We start from the raw sequence: 15,000 nt of genomic DNA on the forward strand, positions 1-15,000 counted from the left end.
TGTCGTCAAAACCTAAAATTTAGTGATTACACGTCGTCGTCACGCAGAGAACCGCAAAAATATGAGCTAAAATCCGCGCTGCACGTGCAGCACGATTATTTATGCTCTTTTAACCAATGATATCATTATTTTGTGGCGTTTTCGTCGACGTCGTCGTCATAGATCTTAAGCTCCCTATTGGTGATCTCACGTCGTCGTTATGCAGAGGACCGCTGCACGTGCAGCACGATTATTTATACTATGATGTTATTGATTTGTGGCGATGTTGTAGTAGTAGTCGTCGCCGTTTCTTAAATTCCCTAATAGCTTTGCACGCCCTGCACGAGCGTATTTCACTGCATGTTGCCCATTTCTTTGCCGTCGTCTGCAAAACAACGTGACAGAGCCATAGGTGTTATGAATTTTCATTCCACCTCCCCCCTAAATTAAGCGCCGTTCCGACTAGTGTCATTCTTGAGGAGCTACGACACCCTGGTCACATTAATAAGGTTCTGAAGGTTGAAAACAGCCACGAAGTGATCACAATACCGCGAAATTATATTGCAAGATGATGGTCTCGTTGCTTTTGCCATCGTCGTTGCATGTCCCACAAAATGTCGTGCCATAAAGAGTATCGTTTCTTTAGCATTCATATGAATGCAAAAGTCAACTCATTTGAATACATGCCTTTTATCTGACGAAGACTCTTCGTCCAAGGAACTTTGAGACTGTCGTTTCTTTAGAATTTCTATGAAAACACAAGTTCAATGTTAACGATAAATGACTTAGTAGACTGTGTTTTATTTAGAGTTTGTTAAATTTTTTAATTAAGTTTTTAGTTGTTTTTGAAGTGCAAAAAAACAGTAATGAGTTATAAAAACAGATTTTAAATGATACACACCAAAGGTGTAATAAATCCCACGTTGGGAAATTATTATTATTTTTTGCCACTTACTTTCTGATCCTTGCATGGTAGTCCTGATCCGTGAAATACTTGAATCCTACAAACAGGGGAATTAAAACACTGAAATATGTAAACTGTGCAAAATCTAACATTTTCACAGTGTGCCGTTGGAAGATTTGCAAGACATGATGCACAGATGGGCTTAGATGGGGCTACAGTACTGGCAACAGCAAAAAGAACATTCTCAATAGCCAGATATTTGCTGTCCACGTTAGTGTCTTGCATTTCAGATCATTCCAGTTTTGAACAATACTTAAGCAGTAACAAAAGGAGGAAAGTAGGGAGTTTTAAAGCAATTAGGACCAACGTAAACGAAAACGTTGTTGAACGCACTGCCATGGTTGCTGCATCGAATTTCACCGCCCACATGGCTGGTGAAAGCCAATTTGACTGTCTTCTTCTATGTGGCTAACTTCAAGCCCTGCCTTCTCTCAAAATATACATTGTTTTGCTTTGCTTGTAACATGTTATAAACCTGCCCTCCAGCCTATGCTTACCTCGGATGCGTTTGGTTTTGTCATGCTAGTATTTGTCACAGCTGATTCTTGTTCAATAGGGCGATTGCAAGGAGCTGCAATTGAACGGGAAACAAACTTAAGATAGGTTAAGAGACTGTTCCCTGACGGCAAATGTTGTGTACGAGGCCCTAATGCCACGTCCTTCTTATCGATATTTAGCTATAAGATCTTCATTCAGCCTGGTGCTAGGGAGATCCTGGCATCATAAAAACTACACGAACTTGTACCTGGGGGTGGGGATTTGCATATGAATGGTGAGGGGATGCTTGTCGGAAATGTTGAATTAAACCTCTAATTAAGGACACCAATCAGGGTGTGGGGGGGGGGGGGGGGGAGGCAGGTATTTTGCCCTTAAAGAGACCATATTTAAAACATGTTAAACATATTTTTTATATTTCTTCACATGCAACCCTAAACACGGCTAGATGATGTCACTAATTACCCAGAATACCTTATGTGACACCAAAATCCGAAATTTATACCCCCGCCCCTTTCATATGCAAGTCCCGCCCCCAAGTACTTGTAAACAAACGTGGCTGCAGCAGTGCATTCAGCAACTCTCTTCTAACAACAATGATACAACTATCATTATGAACAATAGCCAAAAACAGAATTTCTGCTCGTAAAACTGCGGGACAATTTCATTGTTTTGCCCTCTAGAATGTTCCTTGTGTAAGCACATCTAAATAACCTGACATGTCTTTTGTTTCCCTATTAGATTTCATTATGTGACCGTGCAATGAACATCTGGTCAAAGTCCAGAAGCTCCGTGGTTAGATCATCCAGCTCGATCATGAAAGGTACAGAAGAAACAAATCTCATCAGGGTATGAATTTGTTTCTGCTACATATAAATTTTTTGATAATAATAATTGAGGTACTCCTTGGCAGCTTGAATATCAAGTGCAATTTACCTGAAAGGATCTTCTTATGTACATAATGTTTAGTCTGTTCTGCCCAAGCATCTGTAGAGAAAATGAATAATAATAATATTATTATAATAATAAATAATTAAATAAATTATGAACTTTATTTAAGTGCCAACAGTATTTAGCGCTGGAGTACTAATAGGGGACACTGTACCAGGGGCCGTGGGGAGGGATAGGAGCCCCCCCCCCCCCTACCCCCAACTCTCTTCTTAAGGTGTTGTTTTCTCCTAGACCTCTCCCCCCTTTCCTCATACTTCTGTGATCCATACCAAAACCTAGTCCCCCCACTTTCAAAATTACTCTGCGACCCCTGTGTTGGTTTACAAGGAGAAGGAAAAACCAATGGAAGTTAACCCTGACAAAAACCTCTTGGAGCAGAGTAAAGAACCAACAAACTCCAGCCACCCACATGTGCCACCCACATGTGACGTTGAGTCTGGGAATTGAACCCGGGCCACACTGGTGGGTGGCGAGATTCTCTCACCACGGCGCCAACACTGCTCCCTAAACAAACATCTACATGTAGACATCAATTGACCAAATGAGATTTTATAGAACTAATTGTATCCAGAATAATTATAAAAAAAAAATAGTAAATCTGTGATAGCCCATCCTACCTTTAAGCACAATTTGAACTCTTCTTCCCTTTGCCACATCAACAGGAGACTGACCTGTTAAGGAATCCAAAGTAACTTTTTACATCCCACATGAAAGGATACCTAATCATCTTCTAATATGAATGCGCTCAGCAAGAGCTCATTGGCTGGGTATTTCCAAAGTCAGAGCAAAGTTCCAATAATGAGCCATTATGCAATTAAAAAAAAATACGACCCTCAGACTGCCCTACTAACACAGTTACCTTATCATCATTATGGTCGTGATTATCATTATTATTAATAATATAATTAATATAATTTATTTGATTTTTATTTTACATCAACAAGTTAAGCAGAAACTCAGAACGAGAAGGAACAGGTAACGGTATACAGTACATAATAAGGAACAGGCAGCGGCACAAGTTGATGTGACAATGTAACAAAGGTGCCAAACTAATTACAGTCAGGGAAGAGTGAAACAATGACACTAACTAACAACCATATGCATAACAACAAGTTATGCAAACTATCAGCAAGCATGGCACAACAAATTATGGTGCTTTATAAGTTTAACAATGGTGGTAAGGATCACACAACAGAGCTATATGAATTACAGGGTTCCCTCCAGAAACCAGTCTCTTTGCAAATGCTGTGTGGGTTAATTAATTAAAGTCCCACAGAGTTTATGAACGAGGATTGTGAGATGGGTCCCCGGTTTATAGAGGGCAATCTTTCAGATCAGTAGTTTTGATATGTACACTGCTAGATATTTTGCCATGTTTATGGGGACAGTAATGGTAGAAATTATACCTACCATTGTCATCTGTTATGGTAACATCAGCGCCATGTTTTAGAAGGGTACCAGAAGCTTCCACATATCCATGAGAAGCCTGTTCATTGAATGAAACAAAATTGAAGAACTGTTTTAATACAGATGAGAATTTATACAGTACCCTTTTCTCCAGCATTGAATCTTAAATAAATCATACATGTAATAAAAATACACAATTTTATTATTATAATAACATGAACTTACGGCAATATGGAGAGGAGTTTTCCCAATGTGCCCCCTGGCATTGACATTGGCTCCGCCCCTTATAAGAGCAAGCAGAATTGGTTGATTGTCCTGTTTGGTTGCAAAGTGCAAGGGAGAATTACTGAATCTGTCTGGTACATCTACAAGGACAAAAGAAAAAATTGAAAAAAGAAAAATTAATATTAATATTTAATTATAAAAAATATTATTACAAACTAATACTAATTTAGCCAGCAAATGTAACATTTTTCCTGCTGTTGTTTCACTCCACGAAAGGACAGAAAAAAAGAGAATAGAAAGCCTGGAGCACACATTTGTTCACAGGCTAAGCCCCTTTAAGACTTGGAAAAAATACAAGTTTAGACTAACAATACAGCTTTTTGTACGAAAAAACCAAGACTGCAAGTAAGTTGAGAAACGTTTTACATGACATGTATTGTATAAGACTGGTTTAAAGAAAATGTTCATTTGACACCTCTATACCATGAGTAGACAGGAAACTTCATTTGACAAATTACTAGTCTACCAACATCGACACATAATTTAATACATTTTATTTACCAATGTTACTTGCTGCCTTCTCTATCAATGCATCAAGCACATCCCTAGCATGGCTACCTTTGCCATGAGCAGCAAAGTGAAGGGGTCTCTTGCCTTCACTGTCTTCGGCTCCACAGTCACTAGAAAAAGATACACATTACGTATAAGTCTTTGTTCATCATAAACTGGTTACAAGGAGGCTAAGACCCTAAATGAAAACACTTACAAAGACAAAATTTACAGCTTGAAGCTTGACCCACAAATTAGGATAGTAGGATAACTTACGCTTTATGCTGAAGCAGTTCCCTAACAACTTCTGCTGGGTGATAGCCATCCTCTAGTACAGCTTTTTCAACTGCAAAGGTTGAAACAGGTTTGAAGTAATTAATGACTGCTACTACTGTAACTTTGCTTTTAAATTATTACATGCAATATCGCAAGTAAAGTTTGTTGATAGTCATCAAAACACCATTATAATTCAATTTAAGTTCCTCGTTCTTAGAGCGATTTTCAATTGAGTATCGTAAAACCAAAACCAAAGTAATTACTTTGGCCAATCAAAAAGGACGGAGACAATCCAGCAAACCAATCAAAACTCGAAGTAATTACACGTAGCCGACAAAAAGCGCGGGAAAATGTGCACGCGCGAGTCACGATTAGTTTTGGTTTCACTTCTGATTGGTTGAAAAAAATGGCGCGAGAACTTTGAACCAATCACTGAGTGAAGTAATTATAAACCAAAGTAATTATCTAATTACTTTCGATACTCAATTGAAAACCGCTCTATGAATTCAAAGCTTTATTCCAATGTAATTTTCATGTAATCCATATGTGAGTGTTTGCCCTAGTAATGGAAATAGGCCCACACAAGGGACAGACAAGAACTCTAATTCCACCAGATTTGCTCACCGTTGCTCTATCAACTGAGCAACAATGTCAGACAGGAGCCATGCATATTAAAGATGTCACTTCACAGTAATCTGGATTACTAATGAGAAGGGTTCCATTTTATTCAAAAAATCATTGGCAGTGTAGCTCCAAATAGATCTCGACTTAAATAGAAGTGCTACCATAGCCAACGTTTGAATGAACACATCGATCTTTTCACAGCATCGACAAAAATACATGTCTTCAGAGTCACAACTTTTATTGTTGAATCTTCAATACCAACCAATTCTGGAAAATGACACATTTGACTCAACATTTTGAGCAATCACTTAAAGGGGTCAGTTGTAAAAATAAGTTCTTTGAGTTGTTACATACTTTTCTCGAAGAGGTTTATATCCCTGGTTACTAGAAGCAGAGGAGTTAAGCCATCAGCATTCTTACAGTTAACATCCAGAATTCCTGACTTGGATTTGGAAGTCTGAAAATGGTATGTTACATCAAAAGAAACGACTTGATAGAAACATCATTTTATAATCAAATAAATAAATATCAAAGAAAAAAATCGGATAGAAATTGTTTAAATGGTAGAATTGGATCAAAAAGTAAATGGCAGCAAGTCAGCCAATTACCAGCAACTTCTTCACCAGCTCTAGATTCCCTTGCCAAGCAGCTTGGAGCAAATGTCGAGATGAATACCCTGCAAGGTTGATAAAAACTTCTGTCATGTCATTATCACATCATACACAGCTCCTACAGTTACTTTCCTTCAGGATCGTAAGGTTGAAATGAAAGCTCACTTTTGATCACCAAACACCACAAGTATCAAGCTTAAAGTGCAAGCATCAACTATGTAAACTATTTAAAACAACAGACTAGGCGTTAACCTTTTTTAAATTAATCTTTGTGTTATTATTTAATTGGGCATTTTCCTAACACACAGACAATTTACCATCGTTTCCACCTAAGCATGGACACGTCACGGGGAAAACATGCTCTAACTAGTTGCAAACATGACAAGTTTTGTCTCCAATCCTTCACAGTTTGAGGGATGTTCATGCAAGTTTTCCTAGAATGGCAGCAAGACTGGATATCAAAGACTTTTTCTAACAGATTGACCCAGTGATCTGATAAAGTATGCTTCAAATACATTCAGTCAAACTATCGCACACAAATATTTGCTTATGTTAATGGCTGTCAAACTCAAACTTCAAAGAACATGTTTTCCAGTCGTGTGTGTCCACGCTTAGATGAAAACGACGGTATATTACCTTGACGTTTAGAGTTATGGAGTCTGTCTCAGTCTGATGCCAATAAATATCAGTGTGCATTATACTCCTGGACATACTGTACCTGATATTTCCACAGAGCAATATCCACCCAAACAAATACAGGACTAATCTGTACTCAACAGTGCACTGGTGCCACAGAGTCTATGAACACTATCATCATAATAAATGTATGTCAAAATAAGATAGATAATAACCAATAACCCTTTATGTTTACCCACCTTGCCTTGCAACAGAACCTAAAAGTAAAAAAGGAGCGAGAATTAATAATTATAATGATAATGATAGCAATGAAAAGGACAAAAAATAGTACAAATAAAATGATGATGATGATGATGACACATAAAAAATACAAAACCACTTGTTAATTGACAGATGTTGCTTACTTAGAGTGAATTGCTTAACATTCAATTACTCACAATAACTTTACCCAGCATTTTATCTAAAAATATGTCAGTCTAGATAACAAAATTATCAGGATACAGCAGTAATAGGTGACAAAGTATTCACTTTGCTAGTTTCTGGAATGGTGCCAAAATTGTCATGATCCTCGCAGTTATGAACACAATTTTAGCAATTGCCTGGGCTGAAAAATTCAGGCTTCTTCAAGCAATTGCTAAAATTGCATTGCTAACTGCCAGGATCGTAGCTTCACTTGATTTCATATCCGCAGTTGACTATATGGTTCATTTCATATATTATTTCATCAAATAGTTTCTTACTAAGTCACAATCATTCATGAAATAATACATTGAACTGCACACTTTTCTATCTGCCAGGGTCCAAAAAAAGTTAGCTAACATTAATTTTAAGAAATTAGAAAGATATTTAACAACATTCTGCCTGAGTACATTATAAGGTTAGTACTCTTAACTCTTAAAAAATATAGTAAAAATATTTGGCTTATAAAAATTATTTATTAGTAAAGGCGCTGGGTCATGTTATTTCAGGGTGTTTAGGGGAAATCTTTAGTTTATTCTGAGTTTAAAACTTGACAATGGTAACGTGGAATTCCTTTACTAATAAAATTACATTGTATCAATTACACCACAAACAAGATGATTCAGAGCAAAAACAGCCTTTATCACGGCCATTTACCAATAAACTTGAAAAAAGTTGGGCCGACATTTTTCAAGAAATGCAATCCGTTTCAATCTTGTGCGTTTATGAACAATTCCACACTTTCCTTTCCTTCTGTTGTATTTTCTTGATGTTCTTCAATGGTTTTAACTGGTTATTGCAAATTATAGTTCTACATTTTGGGTGTCTTTATAATAACATAATTTTGCATGACATAGCCCCTTTAACATCAAAAAGAAAACAAAATGTTCCACATTACCAAGGAGTAATGGTCTCATTGAATCTGGAGCAAAATCCAAAACTGTCTGACACCTGTCATTCGACAAAGTTATGTCTGCTCCATAGCTTAACAACAATGATACCACCTAAACAAAACAAAACATTTAGCCTAGGGAAAGCAAGACTCTCCCATAAAACTCATGGGGATGCTCAATTAACAGTTTAAATTTTCACTGCAGGCTTGAGCTTTTACATCTCAGAAAAATAAGAGATACAATAATTTGAACAGCAATGAAAAAAGATGTTCCCCTCAAACATTTTCACAATCAAATACCTTAATTTCAAGAATGGTTGCAAATATTGTATTAACATTAATCCAGTCACTCCTTAAACGCCCAAGGATGCCCCCAGTTGAAGAGTAAAATCATTGTGAGGAAACTCTGTTATGTCTCAGTCTCGGGAGTCAATGGGTTCATACAAATATTGTAGGTTCCTCGCTTTGCATGCAAGTCCCCAAAAGACACACTGAAGGCTAAAAATAGAGCTTTCTGTCCATAACACCCTAACAGAGACTACAATCTATGTTTTGTAACCCCCCAAGAGAAGAATTGCCAAGAAAACCCCCCCCCATAAGGGGTCAACACATCCATCAGCCAGACATGAACTTTACACTGATCGCTACCAGCAATGCTTAGAGTGATTTTCAATTGATTGTCAAAAGTAATTAGCGAATTGCTTTGGTTTTGGATTTAACTTCACTCAGTGATTGGTTCAAAGTTCTCGTGCCATGTACTTTTTCAACCAATCAGAAGTGAAACCAAAACCAATCATGGCTCATGTGTGCACATTTTCCAGTGCTTTGTGTTGGCTATGTGTATCTACTTCCAGTTTTGATTGGTTTACTGGATAATGCCTCCATCCTTTTTGACTGGTCGAAGTAATCACTTTGGTTGGTTAATTACAACACTCAATTGAAACTCGCTCTATTGAAGTTCTCCTTGTTTTAACCCTTTCCCTCCCAAGAGTGCCACTTACAGATTTTACTCTAACGCCAGACGATTTTACTCGTCAATGGGGAACCCCACGGGAGTGAAAGGGTTAAGTTAACAGTTTAAACTTAACAACAGGGAGACAAAGGCCTTCACAACCTCTGATTTTGGATTGAATTAATAAGTATGCTATCTTGTTTTGTTTACAATTAGGATTTTGGTTTGGCAGGAGCAAGTTTATTGGTTAGAAAGCTTAACACTCCAGCTGTCTGAGCAAGGTACCAGCGAAGGTAAAATGGATTTGTGTACATGTACAGTGTACTACATTAACTTGACATCAGTGAGAATTTCAGCGCCTATCGGAAAAACAAACTTAAAACCAATATGTAGCTGTCTGACAAACACAGACAGGGAGCACTTAATTCATGTTCACGTCCTGAAACTGGCATATAATCATGCTTTATAAGGATATACAATACAGGGAGACGGTATGGGAGATTAGCCTGAAACTTTTCATTTGTCACAATATTAATAATAATTGCCCTACATGTATGTAGTCTTAAGAAGAAAGAGGTTTCCACGATCACTTTGTCTTTTGTTATCTTGAAAACATAGTAAAAAAAACAGCCTTTTAAAACAAGGGGGTGGCAGGTTCGAGAAAAGGGCACCAGGCGCCCGTTTCCCGAAAGTCCCGAAAACTTTTCGGGCCCCAAAATCCATTTGTGAACCTGCCAACCGCTTGATCAGGAAAGCCGATTTTTAAACATGTTTTCAAACTAAAAAAAGCAAACTAACTGTATTAAGTTTGACGACTTAATATCCTCTCCGTTCTTGAGATCCAGAGGGAATTGTGACAGCCGAAAATGGCTGGTAAAGTTTCGGGACTTTCGAGAAACGATTCCCCAGGCCACAAAAAGACTAATACTTCGAGGACAACCTACCCTTACAGCCACTGATATCAAATTTCACACATTCCATACCTTGCTGTGTTCATTGACTGCTGCATGCATGATCGCAGTGAACCCATTCTTATCTTTTGCATCCACGTTAACAGACTGGATTGAAATAAAACAAAAGTAAATAGGGCATTTCCACGGATTCATTTCATTGAAACAGCAGATGAAGACGCAAGATCAAAAACAGCTGATCACAACAAAGAAATTTAAGCTTTAGCATGATCTTTGTTATGTTCAGTTGTGGAGTCAAGATTACCGTATTTCTCGATGTCCGGGCAAGGAAATTCTGCACCCGCTCATAATCGCCATTCTGTTGAAAAAGTCTTAAAGTCAGCAAGTCGTGGACGATAATTCTGACCAGCTGCAAAAACCGCGCAGACATTACGATGAATTCTCTTACCTTTGCTGCGCTCAAAAATAGTTCATTTAAGTAATCATCTGGCCTGAAAACACAAATTCAGAAAGAAAATACCGTTGTACAGCAATTTGTGAGATAATAAGTACAATAATGGATAAATGGCAATTTTGCACCATCTTATAAATCTTATGAGCACCTTCCATCATTGAAAAGCCGCAAAGTGTATTCGTAATAATGTCGCATGTACTTCTTATTCCTTCGCACGGTGGACCGCGTGCAATGCCCGTTGCACAAGTCACCTTTCGTCATTTCAGAGAAACGCGGTTGGGTTAGCAAATCAGTCAAAAAAAACACATTTCGCCCACTAATAACAATGTATAAGCTCGATGATTTCGTTAGACACACACACGGTTCTGCTAAAGATAACGCTCCCATAATTCAGTTGTTTATTTTCCTTCTCCTCCATGGCGATGGCCAATCAGACAAGCGGTACTTTGATCGTGTTTTGAGATTGCGTCATTTCCCGGTTCAGTAATTTTTCACCTGTGAGAGTTCTGTCACGCACCATTAATTCGTATCCTTAAATATTTATTCTTAGAATAAAGCAGTATTGAAAGAATATATCCAATTTTTAAACTGTGCTTTAAAACGAAATACATAAGCCGCTCATTCGGCATTTTGAGAAATGACCTCGTGTCAGCTTTAGTGGAAGTTGGGGAACAAATCTGGCATACCTCCAATACTGCTGAGCTTTGTGAAAACTGTCGTTTTCTTGATCGTTTCAACACTTAGACAAAAATTACCGTCATCGGAAACTCAAAATGCGGTAAAAAAGGAACATTAGCATACAGACAAGCGACCCATTGTAAACAATAGAATAATCAGGATGTGCATACTCTTAATGAAAATTTGTAGAGAAGTCCACTTCCTTTCATCAAATCTGATTCCCCCGTCTTTTTTGATGAAATTTGTTCTATACCGGGATCCTTATTTCTTGTTCAACACGTTTTGTACAATTATGAAATGATAACACTTTTCAAAAGTCTCGCGTGATGGCAACAGTAGCGGAATACTAATTTGGCGCAGTCATTATAGTTGTGGAGAGTCGAGAAAGCTTAAATTATAATTCTTCAATACGTATCAGTACCAAATATCAAAGAAAATATCATGTACCACTTTTTAAGGGTTAAAACAATCAAATCCTGCGGCCAATAAACGACAAGTGCCAAATTCAAGTCACTTGCGACCAACGAAAATTTTCAACACGTCAAAATCCTCGAGTCACGCAAATTAAAAAAAAAATAACGTGAATGAGACGATCTGCAAAAAAACTCGACAGGATCTATCTTATTATCCACGGATATTATTTCTTGCGTTTTTCTCGGTATAATGTCCTTTGTAATCCCTGATTTAGTGAACGTTTTGGCAACTTTTACCCAAGGCCAACCTAGCATCGTCTACAATGCACATGCAATATCATCGATAAGAGCTCACGGAGCCACTGATAAGATTTCAGAGTTTTCTTTTTTTAATCTTAATTTTGGTCTCAATCTGGGTTTAACGACTCAAGAGGTAACGAGTGAAACCAAAATTGCATCTGACATGTCTCGTACTCACATTTTCAATGGCACTGGCTTGTGCAGCATATAGTACGGCATATTATGACACGGCCAGGGAACCTGTATTGGTCGATATGCTCGATTCCAACGTCAGACACGGGAACACAAGAGCCTAGAGTCACTGGCTCCCTTTCGAGTATGCCGTGTGATCCACGAAACCTTGTGTTATAATTTATAGTTCGTTTTGTTCCGTGATGGAATCAAAATTTCGTGTTTCTTTTGAAGGGAAATAATCTTTCTTTTGTTCAGTTTGCAATTTAAATCTTGTACGTCGATTGGTGGGTTTCGGACGAGAGCTTTGAATTAATATAATCTGTATAATAGCTCTCTTTTTTGAGTAACACGTTTTGAAGCACGATTCACGCTGCGGGGCTTCTGGAGGGCCAATATTAGGAGTCATTCTATTTTTGGCTGCATTTTGTCCTCGGTCTCACGTCATTCGTATAACAATAAGAAAGAAAACAAATCCGTCTCACAAGTCAGAGAGAGTTTTATTTTCAGCGGGGTGGAGGTGAGCAAAGCATTATCAAAGGCGGAAGTAGAAGTCCTGACACTTCACGTGGCGACATAAAAACCACAACAAAAAAAACGTAACGTGCCCTTTCCAAGATAAACGAGATTAAGAGAAATGACTACGAGTCTTCGTTTTTTACAGTCTCTCGTCTAACACGGAAAATGTGCTATCGATATTGGAACATAACGTTGATTTCCGGTGACAACCAAAGTTAAGTGACGAATAGAACTAAAAACAAAAGCCATCCGTAGCATAACAGTACAGTACAGTACAATTAGCGATGTCGTTTTTACTCCTGTTTTCTATTTTTAACTCCGTTCGTTTTGAAGAGGAAAGGGATGTGGCGGAAGGAGAAGAAAGATCAACTCAACTCCGCCCCTTGCGCGCTTAGTTCTCTGCGACGTTTTTCCACGTTCAGTTTCTCAATATATCCTCTGGTTGCCTGGTCCGTTACTTGAAAAATGGCGACGGTGCTTTCGATAAAGAAATCCGGATTTAGATCTTAAAATCTGGATCTTCGGATTTCCAATCGAACACAAAATCTAAAAACGGATTTTGTCCCGGAATTTCACTTATTGACATCCTTCCCGACATGGATTTTCAATTAGTGAAATTCGCGAAAATATCCGTTTTCAGATATTGAGTTCGATTGAAAATCTGAAGATCCAGATTTTTTACCCAATCGAAAGCACCTTCGATTAAAGCTTTACGCAGGTCTAGAAAAGGCCTTCCACATCAAGCGATGAGATGGAGGCCGTCCTAAACCCAAGGAGCCCAGAACCGACAATCCGCACAGAATTATGAACCTGCACCAAACTGCGCCCACACGTAAAGGCGCGTTTACACGACAGAGCAAAAATGGCACGGGCCCGATAAAAACTGGAACGGTTCCAACAGTTTTTACAAAGAAACAGTGACCTTTCATCCGTTCCGCGACGGGTCCATAGGCGCCTATGGACCCGTCGAGGAACGGATAAAAGGTCACTGTTTCTTTGTAAAAACTGTTGGAACCGCTCCAGTTTTTATCGGGCCCGTGCCATTTTTGCTCTGTCTTGTAAACGCGCCTTTACGTGAAGACACTTCGCATATCAGAGAGTTTGCCAAAGGGACAATTAAAATAAAACAAAAGAAAAAAATTGTAATTTAAAAGATAACGATGATTCTACTTCGTATATAACCAGTCCACTTTAATCTGAGCCAAACTTGTATTATTTACAAATAGAACTGTTCTCTTTAAACCGGCGAAAATTCATATTGTGCGTTGATTCATTAGTGGAAAAAAACCACCGAGCGCTTTAATTAATTAAGCTGTTCTTAAGTATTATTCACAGACATATCATTGATTCTCAAGAAAACCTAATAATATACAAATATGTACAAAGATATTCTCAATTCTAGGATACGTAAACCGTTCATTGTGATCTCTAATTCAATTAACTGTTTTTCACATGTTATTCACAGAGATTATTCATTCCAAGGACCAAACGTCGACCTGGCGATTTATTTCACTTTGTTTTTAAATATCATTCATTCATATAATTTTTCTTCTGGGGACAACTAAACGCCCACCGCACGCTCCAATTCACTTAATTGTTCCTCAAGTGTTCCTGTCACACGCCAGAGACGAACCAAACGGTCACTAAAAGAAAAAAAAACCAGACAATCCCGTGTCAACAATGGGATTTTCTACAATTTCGGTTTCTCGTTGCTAAGCATAATGATCGGCTTAAAACTTCGAGCCATATTCTAAGCCAATCAAAGGTTACGCAAAACTGACGTGGTCGAACGCTTTTTCCCGCGCACAGCGCCGGCTCCACGGAAACATTTTTGCGTTATCATTGGTCCTTTGATTATTTGCGCCTGTTGTAATAGCCCAAAACAATCTCGACCCCAGAGCTCTTCTCTTTTGCGCATGACTGAGGGAGGGAAGAGCTCTGGGGAAGAGTCTTCTCATTGGTTTTCGTGAAGAACAATGAAAAGCGTCTCTGATTGGTGCATTCTTATTGGCACGAGGAGTTAGCAGGCGCCGTAAGGTTCAAATGGCCAATCTTTGGCTGTAGAGTGTTTTCACGTGACGTCACGACGGCCATGTAGGTGTACCCAACCAATCCTCTGGGGATTTATAATTGCGCTCTATTGTCATGCAAACGTTTTCTTTTGTTTCGGTGAAAAAACAAGGTTACTGATCAAGTGAGTGAAAACACTCTATAAGAACCCTATGACGCATGTGCTCCTACACTGAGTTTCCCAGAGCCTCGGGTCAGGCGCTGAGATGTAGCCCAAAGCTAAAAGCTTCTGAGCACGCGCACTTTAAAAAACCACTCGACCTTCAAACTCAATGCGCATGGGCAGGACTGAAAACTCACATTCTTCTAAATCTAGAGGAAGCTATAATAACTTTGCCTGTGCTTATAGACACGATAACTGAGATAACTAAACAAAGCTCAACAACTGAAGTAGCTTGCCCCATGTTAGTGCTTTGCCTAGTTAAGGACTGTGCCTACTATTGTTATTGCACATACGTTCTGCA

At 38.5% G+C, this 15,000-nt stretch overlaps 2 protein-coding genes across 3 annotated transcripts in view; both read right to left on the bottom strand.

Annotated features, from left to right (window-relative positions):
- The window catches only part of LOC138003975 (uncharacterized), a 29,930-nt gene extending 17,792 nt beyond the window's left edge, over positions 1–12,138 (bottom strand). The window contains exons 1-17 of one of the 2 annotated variants that reach the window (XM_068850334.1): positions 11,955–12,138; positions 10,380–10,422; positions 10,236–10,289; positions 10,004–10,078; positions 8,075–8,180; positions 6,957–6,974; positions 6,079–6,146; positions 5,825–5,927; positions 4,847–4,916; positions 4,583–4,701; positions 4,022–4,161; positions 3,800–3,875; positions 3,007–3,060; positions 2,375–2,425; positions 1,441–1,514; positions 935–980; positions 667–727 (exon numbers count right to left, since the gene is read on the bottom strand). In XM_068850334.1, the coding sequence (XP_068706435.1) occupies positions 667–727; positions 935–980; positions 1,441–1,514; positions 2,375–2,425; positions 3,007–3,060; positions 3,800–3,875; positions 4,022–4,161; positions 4,583–4,701; positions 4,847–4,916; positions 5,825–5,927; positions 6,079–6,146; positions 6,957–6,974; positions 8,075–8,180; positions 10,004–10,078; positions 10,236–10,289; positions 10,380–10,422; positions 11,955–11,995 (1,199 nt within the window). In that variant the 5' untranslated portion in view covers positions 11,996–12,138. Of the gene's footprint in view, positions 1–666; positions 728–934; positions 981–1,440; positions 1,515–2,374; positions 2,426–3,006; positions 3,061–3,799; positions 3,876–4,021; positions 4,162–4,582; positions 4,702–4,846; positions 4,917–5,824; positions 5,928–6,078; positions 6,147–6,956; positions 6,975–8,074; positions 8,181–10,003; positions 10,079–10,235; positions 10,290–10,379; positions 10,423–10,533; positions 10,776–11,954 lie in introns of those variants that run through there. The other variant, XM_068850326.1, reaches the window with a different exon arrangement.
- A 1,496-nt stretch (positions 12,139–13,634) lies between these two features.
- The window catches only part of LOC138003989 (kinesin-like protein KIF21A), a 67,071-nt gene continuing 65,705 nt past the window's right edge, over positions 13,635–15,000 (bottom strand). The window contains exon 37 of the mRNA XM_068850347.1: positions 13,635–14,109. Coding sequence (XP_068706448.1) covers positions 14,028–14,109 — 82 coding nt within the window. The 3' untranslated portion in view covers positions 13,635–14,027. The remainder of the gene's footprint in view (positions 14,110–15,000) is intronic.

This window comes from Montipora foliosa, chromosome 1 (genome assembly GCF_036669935.1).
Source record: "Montipora foliosa isolate CH-2021 chromosome 1, ASM3666993v2, whole genome shotgun sequence".
In the NCBI taxonomy this organism is placed as follows: Eukaryota; Metazoa; Cnidaria; class Anthozoa; order Scleractinia; family Acroporidae; genus Montipora; species Montipora foliosa.